The sequence below is a fragment of the Lactuca virosa genome, chromosome 7 (genome assembly GCF_052849685.1).
Source record: "Lactuca virosa cultivar CGN04683 chromosome 7, Lactuca_virosa_CGN04683_v6, whole genome shotgun sequence".
Taxonomy (NCBI): domain Eukaryota; kingdom Viridiplantae; phylum Streptophyta; class Magnoliopsida; order Asterales; family Asteraceae; genus Lactuca; species Lactuca virosa.
The window spans coordinates 262059224-262074766 of NC_136432.1; the positions used below are offsets into that span (position 1 = coordinate 262059224).

The following is a 15543-nucleotide window of genomic DNA, read 5'->3' on the forward strand; positions in this document are numbered from 1 at the left end:
GCGTTCCCAATTTTCTATTGCAAAGGATAAATTGGTAATTTCATATACATATCACAACTTTTCAATCTAGTCTTGTAATATTTCATCAAAAAATAATATCAAACTGATTTATTCAGCCACGTACCAGTTTCAGACTATAAGTTTATCGATTTTTTGCAAAGGGTAAATTGGTACTTTCAGGGCTAAATGTACGAAATAAGAAATTTGTAACTTTGGCTTTGTTTTTTTTTCCGAAAAAAAGAAATGTTGCAACCTACATCATATTAGTTATTTACCCTTATTCATGGTCTTTAGGCTTAAAACATTATTAAAAACTTTAGTATATAAAAATGTTTGATATAGCATCCAACTATTTTTTTCTTCTGTTACAGCTTTGTTCTTCCAATTATTTTCTTATTAAGGACTGTTCTTTGAAAAAATCTAGTCAATTACAGCATGGTACTTTGAATTTTTTTATTTTTCACCTTATTTTAGCAGTGAAAATTGGTATAATTGGATAGATATTTAAATGTACAATGCTGTAATAGGAAGAAATGAAAGTAAGCTGCTCTAAAATACAAATCAATGAAAGTACATTGTTATATCTTGCTGGAAAATATACTTGAAAATCATTAGTTTAAAACGTGGGAACTATGTATATCTGAAGTGCTAAAGTTAGTCAGTCATTCTATTACTCCCTAATGTCTTGAAAGGCACAATGCAACTAGAAATGTAAAACATGAAAATTAATTATATTATTAAGAGTGAAAAATGTCATGCCTTCATGACATTAAAAGTGATTTTGTTTTTTTGTTTTTTTTTTTTTTTTGTGAAATTTAGAAAGGAAAATTTAAAACAAAATAAGTAAGAATGGTGAGGAGAAGTGAAGGGTATACTTGATGCAATTGTCCTGTCTAATAGAAATTTATAGAATAGGTCCCTGTGCATATTTTTTTACAGAATGGTCCATAAACAATTACAAAAATTGCCCATGTGGTAGAAATATGCAACATAAATGGTCCTGTGTAATAGAAATTTACAGAATAGGTCCGTGTGCAGATTTTTTACAGAAATGGTCCATAAACAATTACAAAAATGGCCCCTATGGAAAAAAATTGCAATATAATTGGTCATGTGTAATAGAAATTTAAAGAATAGGTCCCTATGCAGATTTTTTTTACACAAATCATCCAAAATACCAATCAAGTATATATTATAGTAACAAAAGATCAAAAAAACTAACAAGTCAGATCCATCCATGGCAACAACAAAAGGCATTGTAACTTTTCAAACTGTCAATTAACAAAAGGAAACATACTTCTTATGGTATGTGAAAAGGACATGCAGCTATCAAATGAGTTGTATTTGAAGCTAATGGTGAGCCGAATTAGAATGAATGGATATTTATATCTAATATCTGAACTTGATTCAAATGAGTTGTATTTGATTTAGGTTTTAAGCCGTATTAGATTTCAAAGATGTACCTCGTAAATTAGCCGGCATATTCACTTTTTCTAGTACCGGATACCCTAACAACCGTATCATATTCATGTAATAGATTATTATTATCTTTTTATAATAAGGATTTTTATTACAACGATATTATATGTGGTGTATTCCAGTAATCATTTTCCAGTAGTGCATTAGAATTCTTTAAAAAGAAACGGTAATCTTTATTTTACCTTTTGCGTTTATGAAATCGCAATAACTCCCCTAGTCTAATAGACTGATATCATCATCTACCATTGCACAATCGTCCTACGTTCTCCTAGCCCCTCACCATTAACGGAACTTGGAGTTTACTCAGAATTCACTGCTATTCGGTAAATTGTTTCAGCTTTAGTTCATTTGACGTTGATGCAATTTCTATACGTTTACATGATTTAATACATCTCTTACTGCAGTGATGTATTGTATGAAAATTTTACATTGTAATATGATAGATTCATTGGTTGCAGCATATTACTTGCCAGTTAATAACTAAAATAATGGTAATTCCCTGTAAAGGGCTAATTGCTATCACGTGTCCATCAATGGAGATTCAAGTGACGATATCTGAAGTTTTGATGGTTTTCATTATCTTTTATGCGATTGACTAGTTTTCTATTAATTTAAATCAGGGGCATAACTGTAACTTTACTTTCAAATTATGTGGTTGTCAAAAATCGGATTGTTGTCGCCATCCTGCGCATCTCCTTGCCTTTATAAACGAGCTAGACTAGATATCAAACATTAAACAAAATCCAATGGCTTTGCTCTATAGCCTCGATATGCTTCTCCTTTGCGTTTTGTTGTTTGTTTCTATTTCCGTGTTCCTTTACAGGAGAAGGTCACGTCCTGCTACTAATTGGCCCGTTTTTGGCATGGCCCCCGATCTCATTCTAAATGCTTACCGAGTCCATGATTTCGCTACTGATCTTCTCAAACAGAGCAATGGTACTTTCATGCTTAAAGGTCCTTGGTTTGCCAATATGGATATGCTTGTCACCTCGGACCCCACCAACATTCACTACATGTTGAGCAAGAACTTCCCCAACTATCCTAAAGGACTAGAGTTCCGAAAGATCTTTGATATCCTTGGAGATGGGATCTTTAACTCAGATCACGAGGTATGGGAAATCCAAAGGAAAACAACCATGTCTCTATTCAAACACCCAGACTTCAACTCTCACCTGGAAAAAAATATCTGGAACAAGATCGAGAAAGGGCTTCTCCCTCTCCTGGATTTGGTCTCCCATAATCAGCAAGCCATTGATTTGCAGGAAATATTTCAGAGGTTTACTTTTGACGCTATCTGTGCATTACTTTTAGATTATGATCCTGAAACCCTGTCTGTCCATTTACCATATAATGCGTGCGAGAAGGCCTTCACTGATGCCGAAGAAGCTCTTCTGTGGAGGCATGTGTTGCCGGAAAGAGTTTGGAAGTTGCAACAGAGATTCGGGATGGGCAAGGAGAAGAAGTTGACCGAAGCTTGTAAGGTTTTTGATGAATTTATTTATAAATGCTTGTCACGGAAAGAAGAAGAGTTTGGTAATGATGGAAGAGTAGAGAAGGAGGAGACGACTGGGTTGTTAAAATCCTTGATGACAAGTTTCCAAGGACAAACCGGGACTTCAGGGGACTCAAGAAGGTTTTTAAAAGATACGATACTGAATCTGATGATTGCCGGGAGAGACACCACAAGCACAGGTCTTTCATGGTTTTTCTATCTCCTTGCACAAAACCCTAGCATAGAGAGCAAGATCCGAGGGGAGATTGAGAAGGAAGTTGGTGATGCAGATTGGAAAAGTTTGGGTGTAAAAGAGTTGAGGGGTCTGGTTTATCTTCACGGAGGTTTATGTGAAGCATTGCGGCTGTATCCCCCTGTTGCTTTGGAGCACAAGTCGCCATATGAGGCGGACGTCCTTCCAAGTGGACATGCAGTGAATGAGAACAGCAAGATTATTCTTTCGTTCTACTCGATGGGAAGGATGGAATGGATATGGGGGAAGGACTGCATGGAGTTTAAACCCGAAAGATGGTTTTCAGAAGAAGGAAAAGGAAGGGTAAAGCACGAACCATCTTATAAGTTTACGGCGTTTCATGCGGGGCCACGGACATGCTTGGGTAAGGAAATGGGTTTTATTCAGATGAAAATGGTGGCGATAGCAATCATTTATCATTACCATGTCGAGGTGGTCGAAGGTCATAAGGTTTGTCCAGGCGATTCCATTATACTCCAGATGAAATATGGTTTGAAGGTCAGGCTCGTACCTATTAATTAGGCTGATCAGCTCTTGAGATTGAATTACATAACAAATGAAGGGGAGTACCTTTCATGAATTATTTTTACTTCATTTGCAAAAATTATGTGGGATGTAGTACATAGTGTGCGTGTATAGTGTGCGTACGTGCACACGCAAATTAATGTATGTTTAAAAAAATAATTTGATGGTTAATAACTAAGCTATCATATTTATACCATGGATACACTGAAATGAATATAGGATTAATGTTATTATTGACCAACAAATTTTCTCAAATTTGTTTAAATATTCATCATAGTTAGTTTCTGTTTTATAGGCTAAAATTTGTTTATTATTCTTCAAGTTATTTCCTGGTTTTATAAATGTACAAATTCAGCTTTTAAAGTTTAAAACGTCATTTAAAAAAACTAAATAGGTTACCACTTGCTTTTTCAGCAAATTCACAAATGTTCCACCTCCTTTTACATGACACCATCTCCACACATATACACCCACCACCACAACTACCGTAATACACACCGCCACCACTGCTATCGAATCGAACACCACCCTCACTGCTAGAAAAAGGCCTTTTAATTGCCAGACCAATTACGATAGTACCGAAATTGAAAAAAAAATGCCATGCCTTTTTTTTTACTCCTCGTTACAAATAAATCGTATTATTATTTTTTGTTTTGTGTCGGCGATTCATTCATCCTCTTGATCGCATTCAAAATACCATACACTCATATTCTAACACCTACGATCGATTTAGGATTTTTGTGTACACATCGACTCCTCACACTCACCTGCGATCGATTTAGGGTTTTTGTGTACAAATCGACTCCTCACACTCATGCACCGAGGGTTTAGGGTTTGTCATGTGCCGGTGTCATGCTCACAGGGAATGCATCTCGATTGCCTCAAATGCCTAGACTCTTCGTCCGATTGCTTTAGCAACAACTCCACAACAATGAATATTCTCACTCTGTAATCGTTTAGTGTAAGCCTCATCTCTTTCGTTCTTACTATTGGACACACTTGATATCTCACACTTAGATTCACATTATTTGGTTAATCTATTTTTGTTTCCGTGATTTAAGCTGTGAGGACCTGATGTTATATCTAATGTTGGATTTGGTTGGATGCTTTATGTTCTTATTTGTGTCATCTGAGACGAAATCCTTGCATCTGTTGTTGGATCAGGCCCTTGAAAACACACACAATCACACACACTTAATATAGATTTTGAGTTTTACTACCTGAACATTTTTCATTGATCTCACAAGTTACATTAAATAAGAAACAACCTCATCACTTGTGACCAAGTAAACTCTAATAAAACTTGTGCATAACGAAATATAGTACCGACATTATATGACCAATTCAAGCTCTGACCCTTTGAACTGTATCCACAACTTCGACCCATGACCCGGGAAACCGATTAACCCAACAATCACCCCCTTAATCGGTTGTTCACAGCAGCCTTTGATCACCCTTTTTTCATCTCGATTCAAGACCTTTCCCGGACACCCGACCTCCACCTCGGTCACATCCAAAGTCCTCACCCAATCTTGACTTTTCCCGGACACCCGACCTCCACCTCGGTCACGTCCAAAGTCCTCCATACCCGACTGTTGTTTGTCACCACACATAATCCGTTTTTACCTAACACTTCTGTGAAACGAGGGCCTTCTTCCACCGATCAAGAAAACAAAGCAACCCGCTTTTCCCGTCTTCTTTCACCTGCAAAACGAAACAAACCCAAAGCCACCTGCTTTGACCGATTTTCTGTTCGTTTTCTCATGCATCTCCGGTAACTCTCTCCATTTTCCGGTGACATACCCACAACCTACCGCCGGAAGAACTACCATTCTCGCCTTCACATCCAAGAGCACAACCATTGGATTCTACACCAGTGAAAATCATGAGCAACAACACCTCGAAGCACCCTCACAATCGCCTTCATCTCTGTTAACACCCATTGTATGCTATACAGAGAAGCACAACGACCCTCTGCGACCTACTTCACCATCATCGCTTCTTGTTTCAACCAGCAAATCACCACAATAAACTGCAGCCACCTGCTGCACACAACAATTTCTGACATCTGTATCAACTTGAACCTCGAAGAAGCCATTGCCAAACACCAGCCATTGCCAAACACCCGGCTTTCGCTGTGATGGCAGCCCCGCACCCGAAGGCTCCTTCCTTTCGAAAGTCGACTCTCAAACCGGCCCTCTTCAACCTTCGCTCTGATACCAATTGTTGGATCAGGCCCTTGAAAACACACACAATCACACACACTTAATGTAGATTTTGAGTTTTACTACCTGAACTTTTTTCATTGATCTCACAAGTTACATTAAATAAGAAACAAAAACTTAATCCTAAAGAAAAGGTAGCTAACCTACTATTGCTACGTGAACTTCCTAAAAGCTAGGAAAAACAACCTCATCACTTGTGACCAAGTAAACTCTAATAAAACTTGTGCATAACAAAATATAGTACAGGTATTATATGACCAATTCAAGCTCTAACCCATTGAACCGTATCCGCAACTTCGACCCATGACCCGGGAAACCGATTAACCCAACATCTGTAATATTATAATGAAGCATGTATAAGCAAAAAGAAGACTAAAACCACTGCAAAAGAAATTGGTATGAAATGATGCTCTATTTATATGCTTTTCCTTTTTCATATGTTTACCTTATTTACCTTCTGTTCATGTTGACATTAGCTAAGAAATGGACTGTGGAAGCTCATCTAGGAGGAGGATTTTTTCCTCATACCATTTTCTTATAAAATTTTCAATGAGAGGTAAGGGTATAATTGTCTATTTACACTCCCACTAGTGTTCAACTTGCCTTTGGATTGAGACAAAGACAATGAAAATTTCGTTGATGCTGCAAGAGGACTGGTGTATCTACATGAGGATTCACAGCCTTGTGTGATTCACAAAAATCTTAGGCTTCTATTATCTTACTGGAGAAAAACTTTCATGTTAAAGGTGCAAACTTTGGCTTAGCTCAACAGGCGGAAGAGCAACTTTTTGTGTACTCGTGTGGTGGCTACATTCAGTTAGTTACTTCCCATTCTTCTTTGATCACTTGTTTTCAGCTTTTAAACATACATGATTATAGTAGTTGTTGAACTGGAATTGATTTATAGGTATGTGGCCCTAAGATATGTCATGACCAAACATTTTTTGGTGAAGAGTGATGTGTACAGCTATCGTGTGGTCTTGCTTGAAGTGTTGACTGGAAAGATGGTCAATCTTTTTGACAAGCCAGACACTTTGTTGAAGGTAAGTTTCTATCTCTTTTATTACCATTTTTCTTTTTAAATTTCAAGAAAATTATATATTAAATATTCATATAGAAGTAGAAAGCAAGATTGGTTTTCTTGCATTAAGCTTGCTTTATAGGGACAAATTAAGGCTCAAATGCTTGCTTTGTTGACATCATCTCTTGTTGAAATTAAATGTAAGAGACATAATTTTGTCATTTTCCAAAAGATTGAACAAGTTCGAAGTATAAGATGTTCTCACATTATCATAGCAAGTGATGTTGATGGTTTCCCTTGCAAATAGTGTTATGATTTTTTTTCATAATCACATAACCCTACATACATTGCTTCCTTTCATGGTTTTATTAGATACTCGGTAAATTGTAGTACTTATTTGCACTTTTAAAATATTATGCTTATTAATTTATCTATGGTCGATGAAATATGATGCCACAACAATGTTTTTTATGAATAGTCCGTCTACTCATAAAAACTATTACTATCTCCATTCCAAACAGATATGAATAGATAGATTTTTAACATTTTTTTTTATCGAACCTAAGTTTGGAATTTCATTCGTTCACAGATCATAATTCGACACTTGTTTGTCTGTATTTGCAGAGTTACCTACGATAGCTATGTCGGATATGGATACTAAAACATAAACATTTCACAAAAAAAGTCCCTCTATACAGTAAAATGATAGATGATGATACTACTAATAAAAGAGTTATACGCAAAAGATTATTAATTTTAAAAAGAATAAACATTTTAATTTTGAAATTTTAGAAAATTTTCTATTTTCTATTCAATGAAGCAACTAAAAGCTATTTTTATCGTAAAAATTACTACAAGTAATGAATTGGTCATTTACCTACTAAAATCTTGAATCTAAAGGTTTTCAACACGTTGATTTTTAAGATGAAAATTAAAGAGTACTAGATTTTTCATAAGCTTAACATAATAAAAATTGTGGGATTTTTAAATTGAGTTATCACTGCGATTGTGATTTTCTTTTTAAAATATTTTCAAATTAATAACAGATGTATCTTAATTTTAAAAAGCTAACCAACTCATGTTTTTTATATATTATACATTTTTATCCGGATTTTAAATATTATTATGAATTTTATCCGAACATTAAATTTCATACCAATTCATCACAATTTTAGTTTAATTTACAAATTTATTTTTCTATAAGTTTTTTTTTTGTAAAATTTTTAGTATTATTTACAACATTCTTTAATTAAATTTTCTTAGTTTTTTTTACACGTTTTTTAAATGCATTTACTCTACTTTAACAACTTTTTTATAGAAAAATTTACTACATATTGTATTTATTTACAAAAAAGTTAAAAACTTGTTTTATTTTATAATACAACAACGATTTAAACATGGGTTATAATTTCTTTTTTTCTATTCATTCTCATACAATTTTAGTACAGCTACTTTTAAAAATATATATATTTTGTAAATGTTTACAAAAATATAACTTTTTTATACGTTTTAACTAAAAGTTTGTAAAGTATTTTTTATAATTATTTTAACACGATATTTTTCGATAGTTATAAAAAAAGTTATATGAAAATATAAAAAAGAATTTAAACAACTATAAGAAAAGTTTAAAACATATATAAAATACTTTGTTTAAAATCATTTCTATGAAAGTTGAAAAGTAATTTGAAAAATATAATCTGTTTAATATATTGCATTAAAAAAATGTAAAACAAGCTTATAACTATTTTCTAAACAAGTATGAGAAGTAGTAAATTTTTCTCTAGTAAGTATAATTTATGGGTGACCGGTTGAACTTGAGAAAGTAGATAAATAACATAAGTTGATAATTTCTTTTAAAAATAAAATGGTTTGTAATAAGTTGAAGACATTTGTTTTAAACTAAATTCTATGATAACTTTTGAGAATAATCTTTGAATAAATTCCCACCATGAAAACGCTAGAAACGTTTGGTTATTCGTTAAATAGATGCAAAAGAAAAATAAATGAAAATTATTGGAAACGAATACTTTAACTGTCCCCTTGTCCTTTTCAATTGGTTTACTTTTTCTTCATCACTTAAATCTACACGTTTCTCAAATTATTGAGGACGAGAAAGGCCTCTCACATGCCCCCATGCTTACAAAATTCCAAAATACTCTCACCTCTCAACCTAGTACTATAGGTGGTCCTCCGTTAAACGTCAAAACAACCACATAAATATTGATAAATCTCTTATGTTTAGTTAATCACGTTGTCGACAAAACTAATGAAGTTTAACACTCACCAGCTATCAATATAAGCTCAAGACAACATACGTGCGTACACAGGCGGACGCATGTATACATATTAGGTGTTCTCGAGGTTGTAGTAAATGTTGCCGGTATAGGAAAAATAGATTAAAAAAAATCAAAATTTTTTTTCATTACGTACAAGAAAAATAGGTGTTGTCGGTGTCACATCGGGACACCAAACAAAATCGCCATTGCGTGTGCATGAGCTAAGTTTGTGAACTATTCTAATAATGCTAAACGAAATACAAAAGAGGATGTCACTTAAATTGGCAATTAAGTGATTGTTCAAAATTTGGGGCTTCATTGTTCAAAATTTGGGGCTTGCTAGAAAAGTGAACCAAACACACACACACATATATATATATATATATATATATATATATATATATATATATATATATATATATATATATATATATATATATATATAGACACACACAGACACACATACATATATATATATATATATATATATATATATATATATATATATATATATATAGACACACACACAGACACACATACACATTAAGATTTTGGCGACGTTGCATGGAAGAACAGTTGTATGTAGTTCATATTATTTATTTGTTAGTTAAACTTTGTATAAAGTTTAGTTGTTAGTTTTTATGTTTATTTTTAAATGGATTATATAGTTTATAAAAGCTTTATGTTTTTCATGAGCGTGAGTTATAGGCATTAGAGCTGGATGATGAGCCATTCGATCTAGAAAGAGATTTGGAGGAGCTGGAGAGGTTGCTGGCAGAAGACTCGAAAGAAGCTGAAACCTAGTTTTTACAATGCAAACTCATACTAGTAGCGACCTGAGTTCCCATGATTCAAGTTTTATATTTTGTTGGATGTGATGAAGATTCCATTTCTGGAGAATTTTTTGAAGTGCAACCACTTTATGATTAGTGTCCAACCAACATTAGTCCTTATCGATATTTTGGAGATTGACAAATACAAGCTCATATGGCTGATTTTAGAAGTAAAGATTCGATTTTAACGAATTAGGTCAAAAAGAATATTTGAAGCAACAAATGAATTAGCTAAAACTAGATTAGTAATTTATTAAGTTAGGAGTCCAGCTCAAGACTCGCACAAAAAGAAGTACCTATCGGGAGGCAACCTAGCTTATTAAAAATTTGTTTGCATTTTCTTTTCATTTTTAACTCTTAATTCTTAATTTTAGTTTTTAGTTTTAAATAAAATTGCTTTTTATGCTTCTTATTTTGTTGCAAATTATTTTTCAGCTAAGATAGGACAAGATGCAAGAGTAGGGTGGATTATTACGAAAAGAAGGCAAGAGGCATGACCACAACTAAGTGTGGGGTACACATTCGACATGGAGCGATACCGTCAATTATGGGGTTATCATTGTTAGAAAGAGGATACAAATATGAGAGACTAGTCGAGAGCCTGATCACCTTCCCAATTGGTCGATTCTTTTCGACGATTTGAGAATTTTATTTTTCACGTAGTAGTGTAGCGAGCCACTACTATTAGCAACGTGACATTCAATTCCATCGTGATTACCTTCCTGAACTATGAAGATCGCGACATATCAATCATAATTGCACACTGCGAGGAAGCTTTTCATCGCTATATGATGTTTCAGAGCTTACAAAGATTGGGACGTGACATATAAATGCTCGTGACGTGAAAGTGCCTTGCCATATTATTTATTTGAGTTTTAAAGATTAGTGTATTCCATACTTTGATGCCAAGTGCTCATTATTATCAGCAATGAAGTTTAGTTCCAAAATTAATTCATCCAAGACGATTCGAGCATTGTATCAATAATTACCCATATCAATCATTCAATCTGGTCACTATATACCTAAGAGGAGTTCGTTATTGCTCTCTCTATCTCTCTCTCTCTCTCTCTCTCTCTCTCTCTCTCTCTTATTTCATGCTTAATTAATTATTTATACAATGAGGGCATTGTATAACTTAAGTATGCGGTGTAGGGTTCGAAATGTCCAGTGAGATGTCGAAACTCTTTAGGTTTGTTTTGTAGCGAATTCTAACCTTCGCTATGTATGTATTTTGTAAGGCACTGTATGATGTCGAATCTTAACATTTAGTCCTTACATATTTTTTGTTGTCTGATGTACCCTATAAATAGGGTTAGTATAGAAGTAGAGTGTAGGCTTTGAGTGAACACCGTTCATACTTTCTCTCTTGTACTTTGTACTCTTTTAGACGAATCAATGAGCTAAACAGAACTTATTTACGATTTTGTTCTTATTGCATTCTGTTCTTGATTTCGTTTTCTAAACTCGATTCAAACGAACTACAATTGGTATCTGATTAGGATACATTCAGTTGATGTGACATTCTCATTTTCACGGCCAGAAAAGACCGATTTTTGTTTATGCTTGTTTGAAAATCAGAGTAACATTTTAAATAAGAGTGTTGCGGAATTTGTCCCAAACCAAAATATGATAAAGATTTATCAAAAGCATTTCCAAAGAAATGTATTTCATTAAATGACTCGGGATGTCATGTTCGATACAGATCAAAAGCATAAACAGTACAATATAAGCCTTACTACCTGTAATACATGAAACTGAGTGGGTCAGGCTTGGGAGCCTGGTGAGCACATAGAGTTTTCAACCCACAATAAATAAGTTTATTAATTTCATCAACCAACAATAACCCGATTACATGTTCCCGTTATCCTCACTTTACGTCCCTAAACACCCATCATAAGGGACCTAGCCTAAGGATCATCATCGGGATGGACACTACTCCTAAGGGGGTTCCTCAGCAATAAATGTCCTAAAGGCAACCATAAGGGGGATGGAGTACACCGGTGAACACATCGTTCACAAACACCTACAGGTTGCGAGCCTACTAGCGTTCCACTGGACTGTCTAGAAGAGTCTGTGGTTGTCATCCATACTCTGCTAGATGACAGAATCAACAACAACAACATCGAGGCCTCTCATCATTTTATCACACATCGTCTATTACATCTACCCATGTTTTACCCCAATATTTTTGTAGATATAAAATACATATACAGTTTAAATCATTTAAAACATGTATAAAAATCTTTCATCAGCATAGACAACAAGTATTCAGACAATATGCACACATAGCACGTAGTTTATATTAAATACTTCATATCTATGTGTAAGATGAAAGTGACTATGCACTCACCTGAAGAGGTGGTGATTATGCCCTTGAACAGCGCTTCGTTATCTCAAAACAATTATCCCTCAACAAAACCTAGTATCAATACCACTAGGGTTTAATCTAACGTTAACCGTGACTAATTAATAGTCTATCTATTATTATTATTATTATATAAGCGTTAAACAACACTCTATATAACTCATAATAATAGCCAAAATAATTATTTTAAGGACCTAATAACATTACTATAATTATTTAAAAGCTATATTAAAATTTTCATAGGCGTAGCTCACTTACAATGGATTTTAAAGAAAATCGGGCTTTGCTTGGAGCAGTGTTTCCGAACCGAAAGACCCTTTTTCTCGGGACTCCGGGAGCCTCGGGGCTTCCTTCGGGTGCTAGGGGTTTACCTAGGCTTTAGGGGGGGTTTGGGGGGTAGTGAGAGAAAGTAGAGAGAGAAAGTTGTGGTGAATTTGTGAGAAAATATGGCAGCCCTCGCATGCGTTTTATAGGCTCCAGCTTCGGTGGTACGCGCCGCGTTCGGAAATGGTTACGTTGGGCGTAACTTCGGATGAGGCTGCCAGCGAGCCTCCAGTTGTCTCGCACTCGGAACGGATAAGAGCCGGGGTACGCGGGCCGTACTCAGCCTCGGACGCGGGGCGTAGAGCGAAGGCAACGTGACTTCATCTGGTGCGAGGCCGAAGGGAGCAAGGGAAGGCTAGGATCGTGCCACGTCATCATAGTTTCGCAAATTGCATACTTAACTTCTAAAAATCATAACTTTCGCATACGAGCTCCGTTTTCGACGTTCTTTATATCCACGCGTAGGCGGGAACATACTCTACAAATTTCGTTTAGACTCTATCGGCTAATTTTGACTTTGTTTTAAAAGTTATATTTTTAACAGGCCGGGACAAGATTAGTCCGTTAAAATTTCGTAACTTCTTCATCCGACTTCCGTTTTCGTCTATCTTTTTATCGTTATGCTACTATTAACTAAATCTTCAATTCTCGTTTAGGTTGTGTCGGCTAAAAACCGCTCGATCTAATATTCGAACTTCGAGCTGTACACTGCTAAGCCGAAACTTCGAAAAATCATAAGTTCCTCATACGAAATCAGATTTGGGCGTTCTTTTTATGGACGCTCTCGGTTTAACGTATTCTACGAATTTCGTTTAGATTGCTAAGGCTAAAAGTCGCTCTATCGTAAATTCACTATTTATGCTTCCCGGTATCGTGCCGGTTCCGTCGCGAAACTTCGACGGGTCATAACTTCTTCGTTATAACTCGGATTTCGGCGTTCTTTATATCTCCAGAATCCTTGTTTCGACCACTACAACTTTATGTAAAGATATCGGGCTTATCTCACGCTTTAATTTTGACGCTTATTTTTATTCTTTATTTATTATACATTTATAAATTTATAATAAGCACATAAATGCACATAATTCAAATAATACTCAAATATTTCATCTTTATTACTTCAAAAGAGTTACAATAGTTGACCTAGACTATTACATCATCTGATAATGCTTAGCCCCGAAACCCGGGCGTTACAGTTGATATTAGTTTTGTCGTCTTTTTTCAATAGTTTTGAATCGCTCCTTCCATTTCAAAGATTCATGCACTATGGATTAAGAAAACTTGTTCTAATCAACTGATTTGTTTAGATTCTGCAATCCGTTTGATAGATCAAGTATTTCCTGATTGTTTTATCCGTTAGATCTCGTTTTCTGAATCTTATCGTCACTTTTGTCCGTACGAAAATGGCGAATTTAAACATGATGTCACACCCCGTTAAAGCGGAACATGAAGGGTGACAGGCTAAGCTCTCATAACACAAGGTACATAGGATTACCAACCGCAATCATTGAGCATTTTAAGTTTACATCATATTCGAAACAAAATTACATTTTAGTTCCCTACTACAAAGTCTAATACATAACAAAAGAAACATCAAGTGCAAATTCATGTCGACGTCCAATTTAGATCACTGACCGTTCCCTGAAAAGCATGAAAAAACAAGGATCAACTATAAAATAGTTGTTGAGTTCATAGGTTTGTAAAGGTACATCATTTCAATAAGAAAATATAGATTTGTTCAACAAAAGTGTGACAACCGTCAAATTTCGGTCAAGTCAAAGTCAAACAAAGTCAACAAGTCAAACCGGTCAACTCCAATAACCCTTGTATGTTAGGGTTTACGTTATGTAATCACTGTACAATTCGCTATTTTAATGAGAAAACATCGTTTGGAAAATTCATGTGTTTGATTTTCCTTAACCTTAACAGTGCTAAACAACGAACCAAAGCGATAAAACACTATTGCACAATCATCGGGATTGTGTAGGACACTAAATCATGGCTTAACGGGGTTTACAGACCTTGCGTTTCAAAGCCAAACACTCAAAAAGGTCTCAAAAGAACTCTCTCTCAGTCTCTTTCACTCAATCTCTCTCTATTAGAAATCTCTCCCAAATCTCTCTCAAAAGTTCCTTTAACTTTTTGTAATCATTCGGGTCATCACGACCCTTAACCGGGTCAAAAACCACTTGAAACGGGATAAAAACGGGTAAAATAGCCTTAAGGACCCAAAACCGAAGCTTCAGGACCGAAGCCTCGCATCCGAAGTGCTCAGGACCGAAGCCTCGGACTGAAATGCTTAGGACCGAAGCCTCGGACCGAAGCCTCAGGACCGAAGCCTCAGGTTCGAAGCCTCAGGTCCGAACCTCGGCCCAGGACCGAGCAACTTCGCAGATTCAGCTTTTTTTCCCGGTTTTCGACTACGACTTCGTTTTAAGTCCGTTTTTCATTATTTTAACGTGAGATTTTCACCCAAAACTTTATTTTATAAACTAAGGCCCCAAAATATATAAATCTCCAGGGTTTTTATAAAAATATATTAAAAGAATTAGTGGTTGAACTAATTATTGAGGGAATATTTGCTTTTCCTTAATTTATGACAAAAGCAAACCACCACCACCTCACTCTATGATTAGCCACTCTTTCCACTACTCCTTGTCACCTTAGTGGACCTTTACACCCAATCTCCAGCTCTTCCCACGTTCTAAGAGCTGGAGGATTGATCCTCTCTCCTCATTCTCCATAAAGTT

At 35.2% G+C, this 15543-nt stretch overlaps 1 protein-coding gene, 1 long non-coding RNA gene and 1 pseudogene across 5 annotated transcripts; 2 read left to right on the plus strand and 1 right to left on the minus strand.

Moving 5' to 3' along the window:
* The first annotated feature begins 2202 nt into the window (after positions 1-2202).
* Positions 2203-3945, plus strand: LOC145126136 (alkane hydroxylase MAH1 pseudogene; annotated as a pseudogene).
* Positions 3946-4153: 208 nt separating this feature from the next.
* Positions 4154-11130, plus strand: LOC145124234 (receptor-like serine/threonine-protein kinase ALE2). Of its 4 annotated transcripts, XM_079059502.1 has the most exons (6): positions 4154-4710; positions 6221-6370; positions 6451-6530; positions 6721-6790; positions 6882-7017; positions 9980-10518. In XM_079059502.1, exons 3-6 carry the CDS (start codon positions 6458-6460, stop codon positions 10073-10075), a joined length of 375 nt encoding a protein of 124 aa, XP_078915628.1. In that variant the 5' UTR covers positions 4154-4710; positions 6221-6370; positions 6451-6457; the 3' UTR covers positions 10076-10518. The 4 variants fall into 4 exon arrangements, 2 of the variants coding, with proteins under 2 accessions (XP_078915628.1, XP_078915629.1); XR_013715554.1 differs by lacking the exons at positions 6221-6370; positions 6451-6530; positions 9980-10518 and adding an exon at positions 10540-11130; XR_013715553.1 differs by lacking the exons at positions 4154-4710; positions 9980-10518 and adding an exon at positions 10540-11130 and having other exon boundaries at positions 6244-6370; positions 6451-6790.
* Positions 6021-6557, minus strand: LOC145124235 (uncharacterized). The gene is made up of 2 exons (XR_013715555.1): positions 6420-6557; positions 6021-6306 (listed from the first exon to the last, which is right to left on the minus strand). It is a non-coding gene; the product is annotated as an uncharacterized LOC145124235 (long non-coding RNA).
* Positions 11131-15543: the final 4413 nt, after the last annotated feature.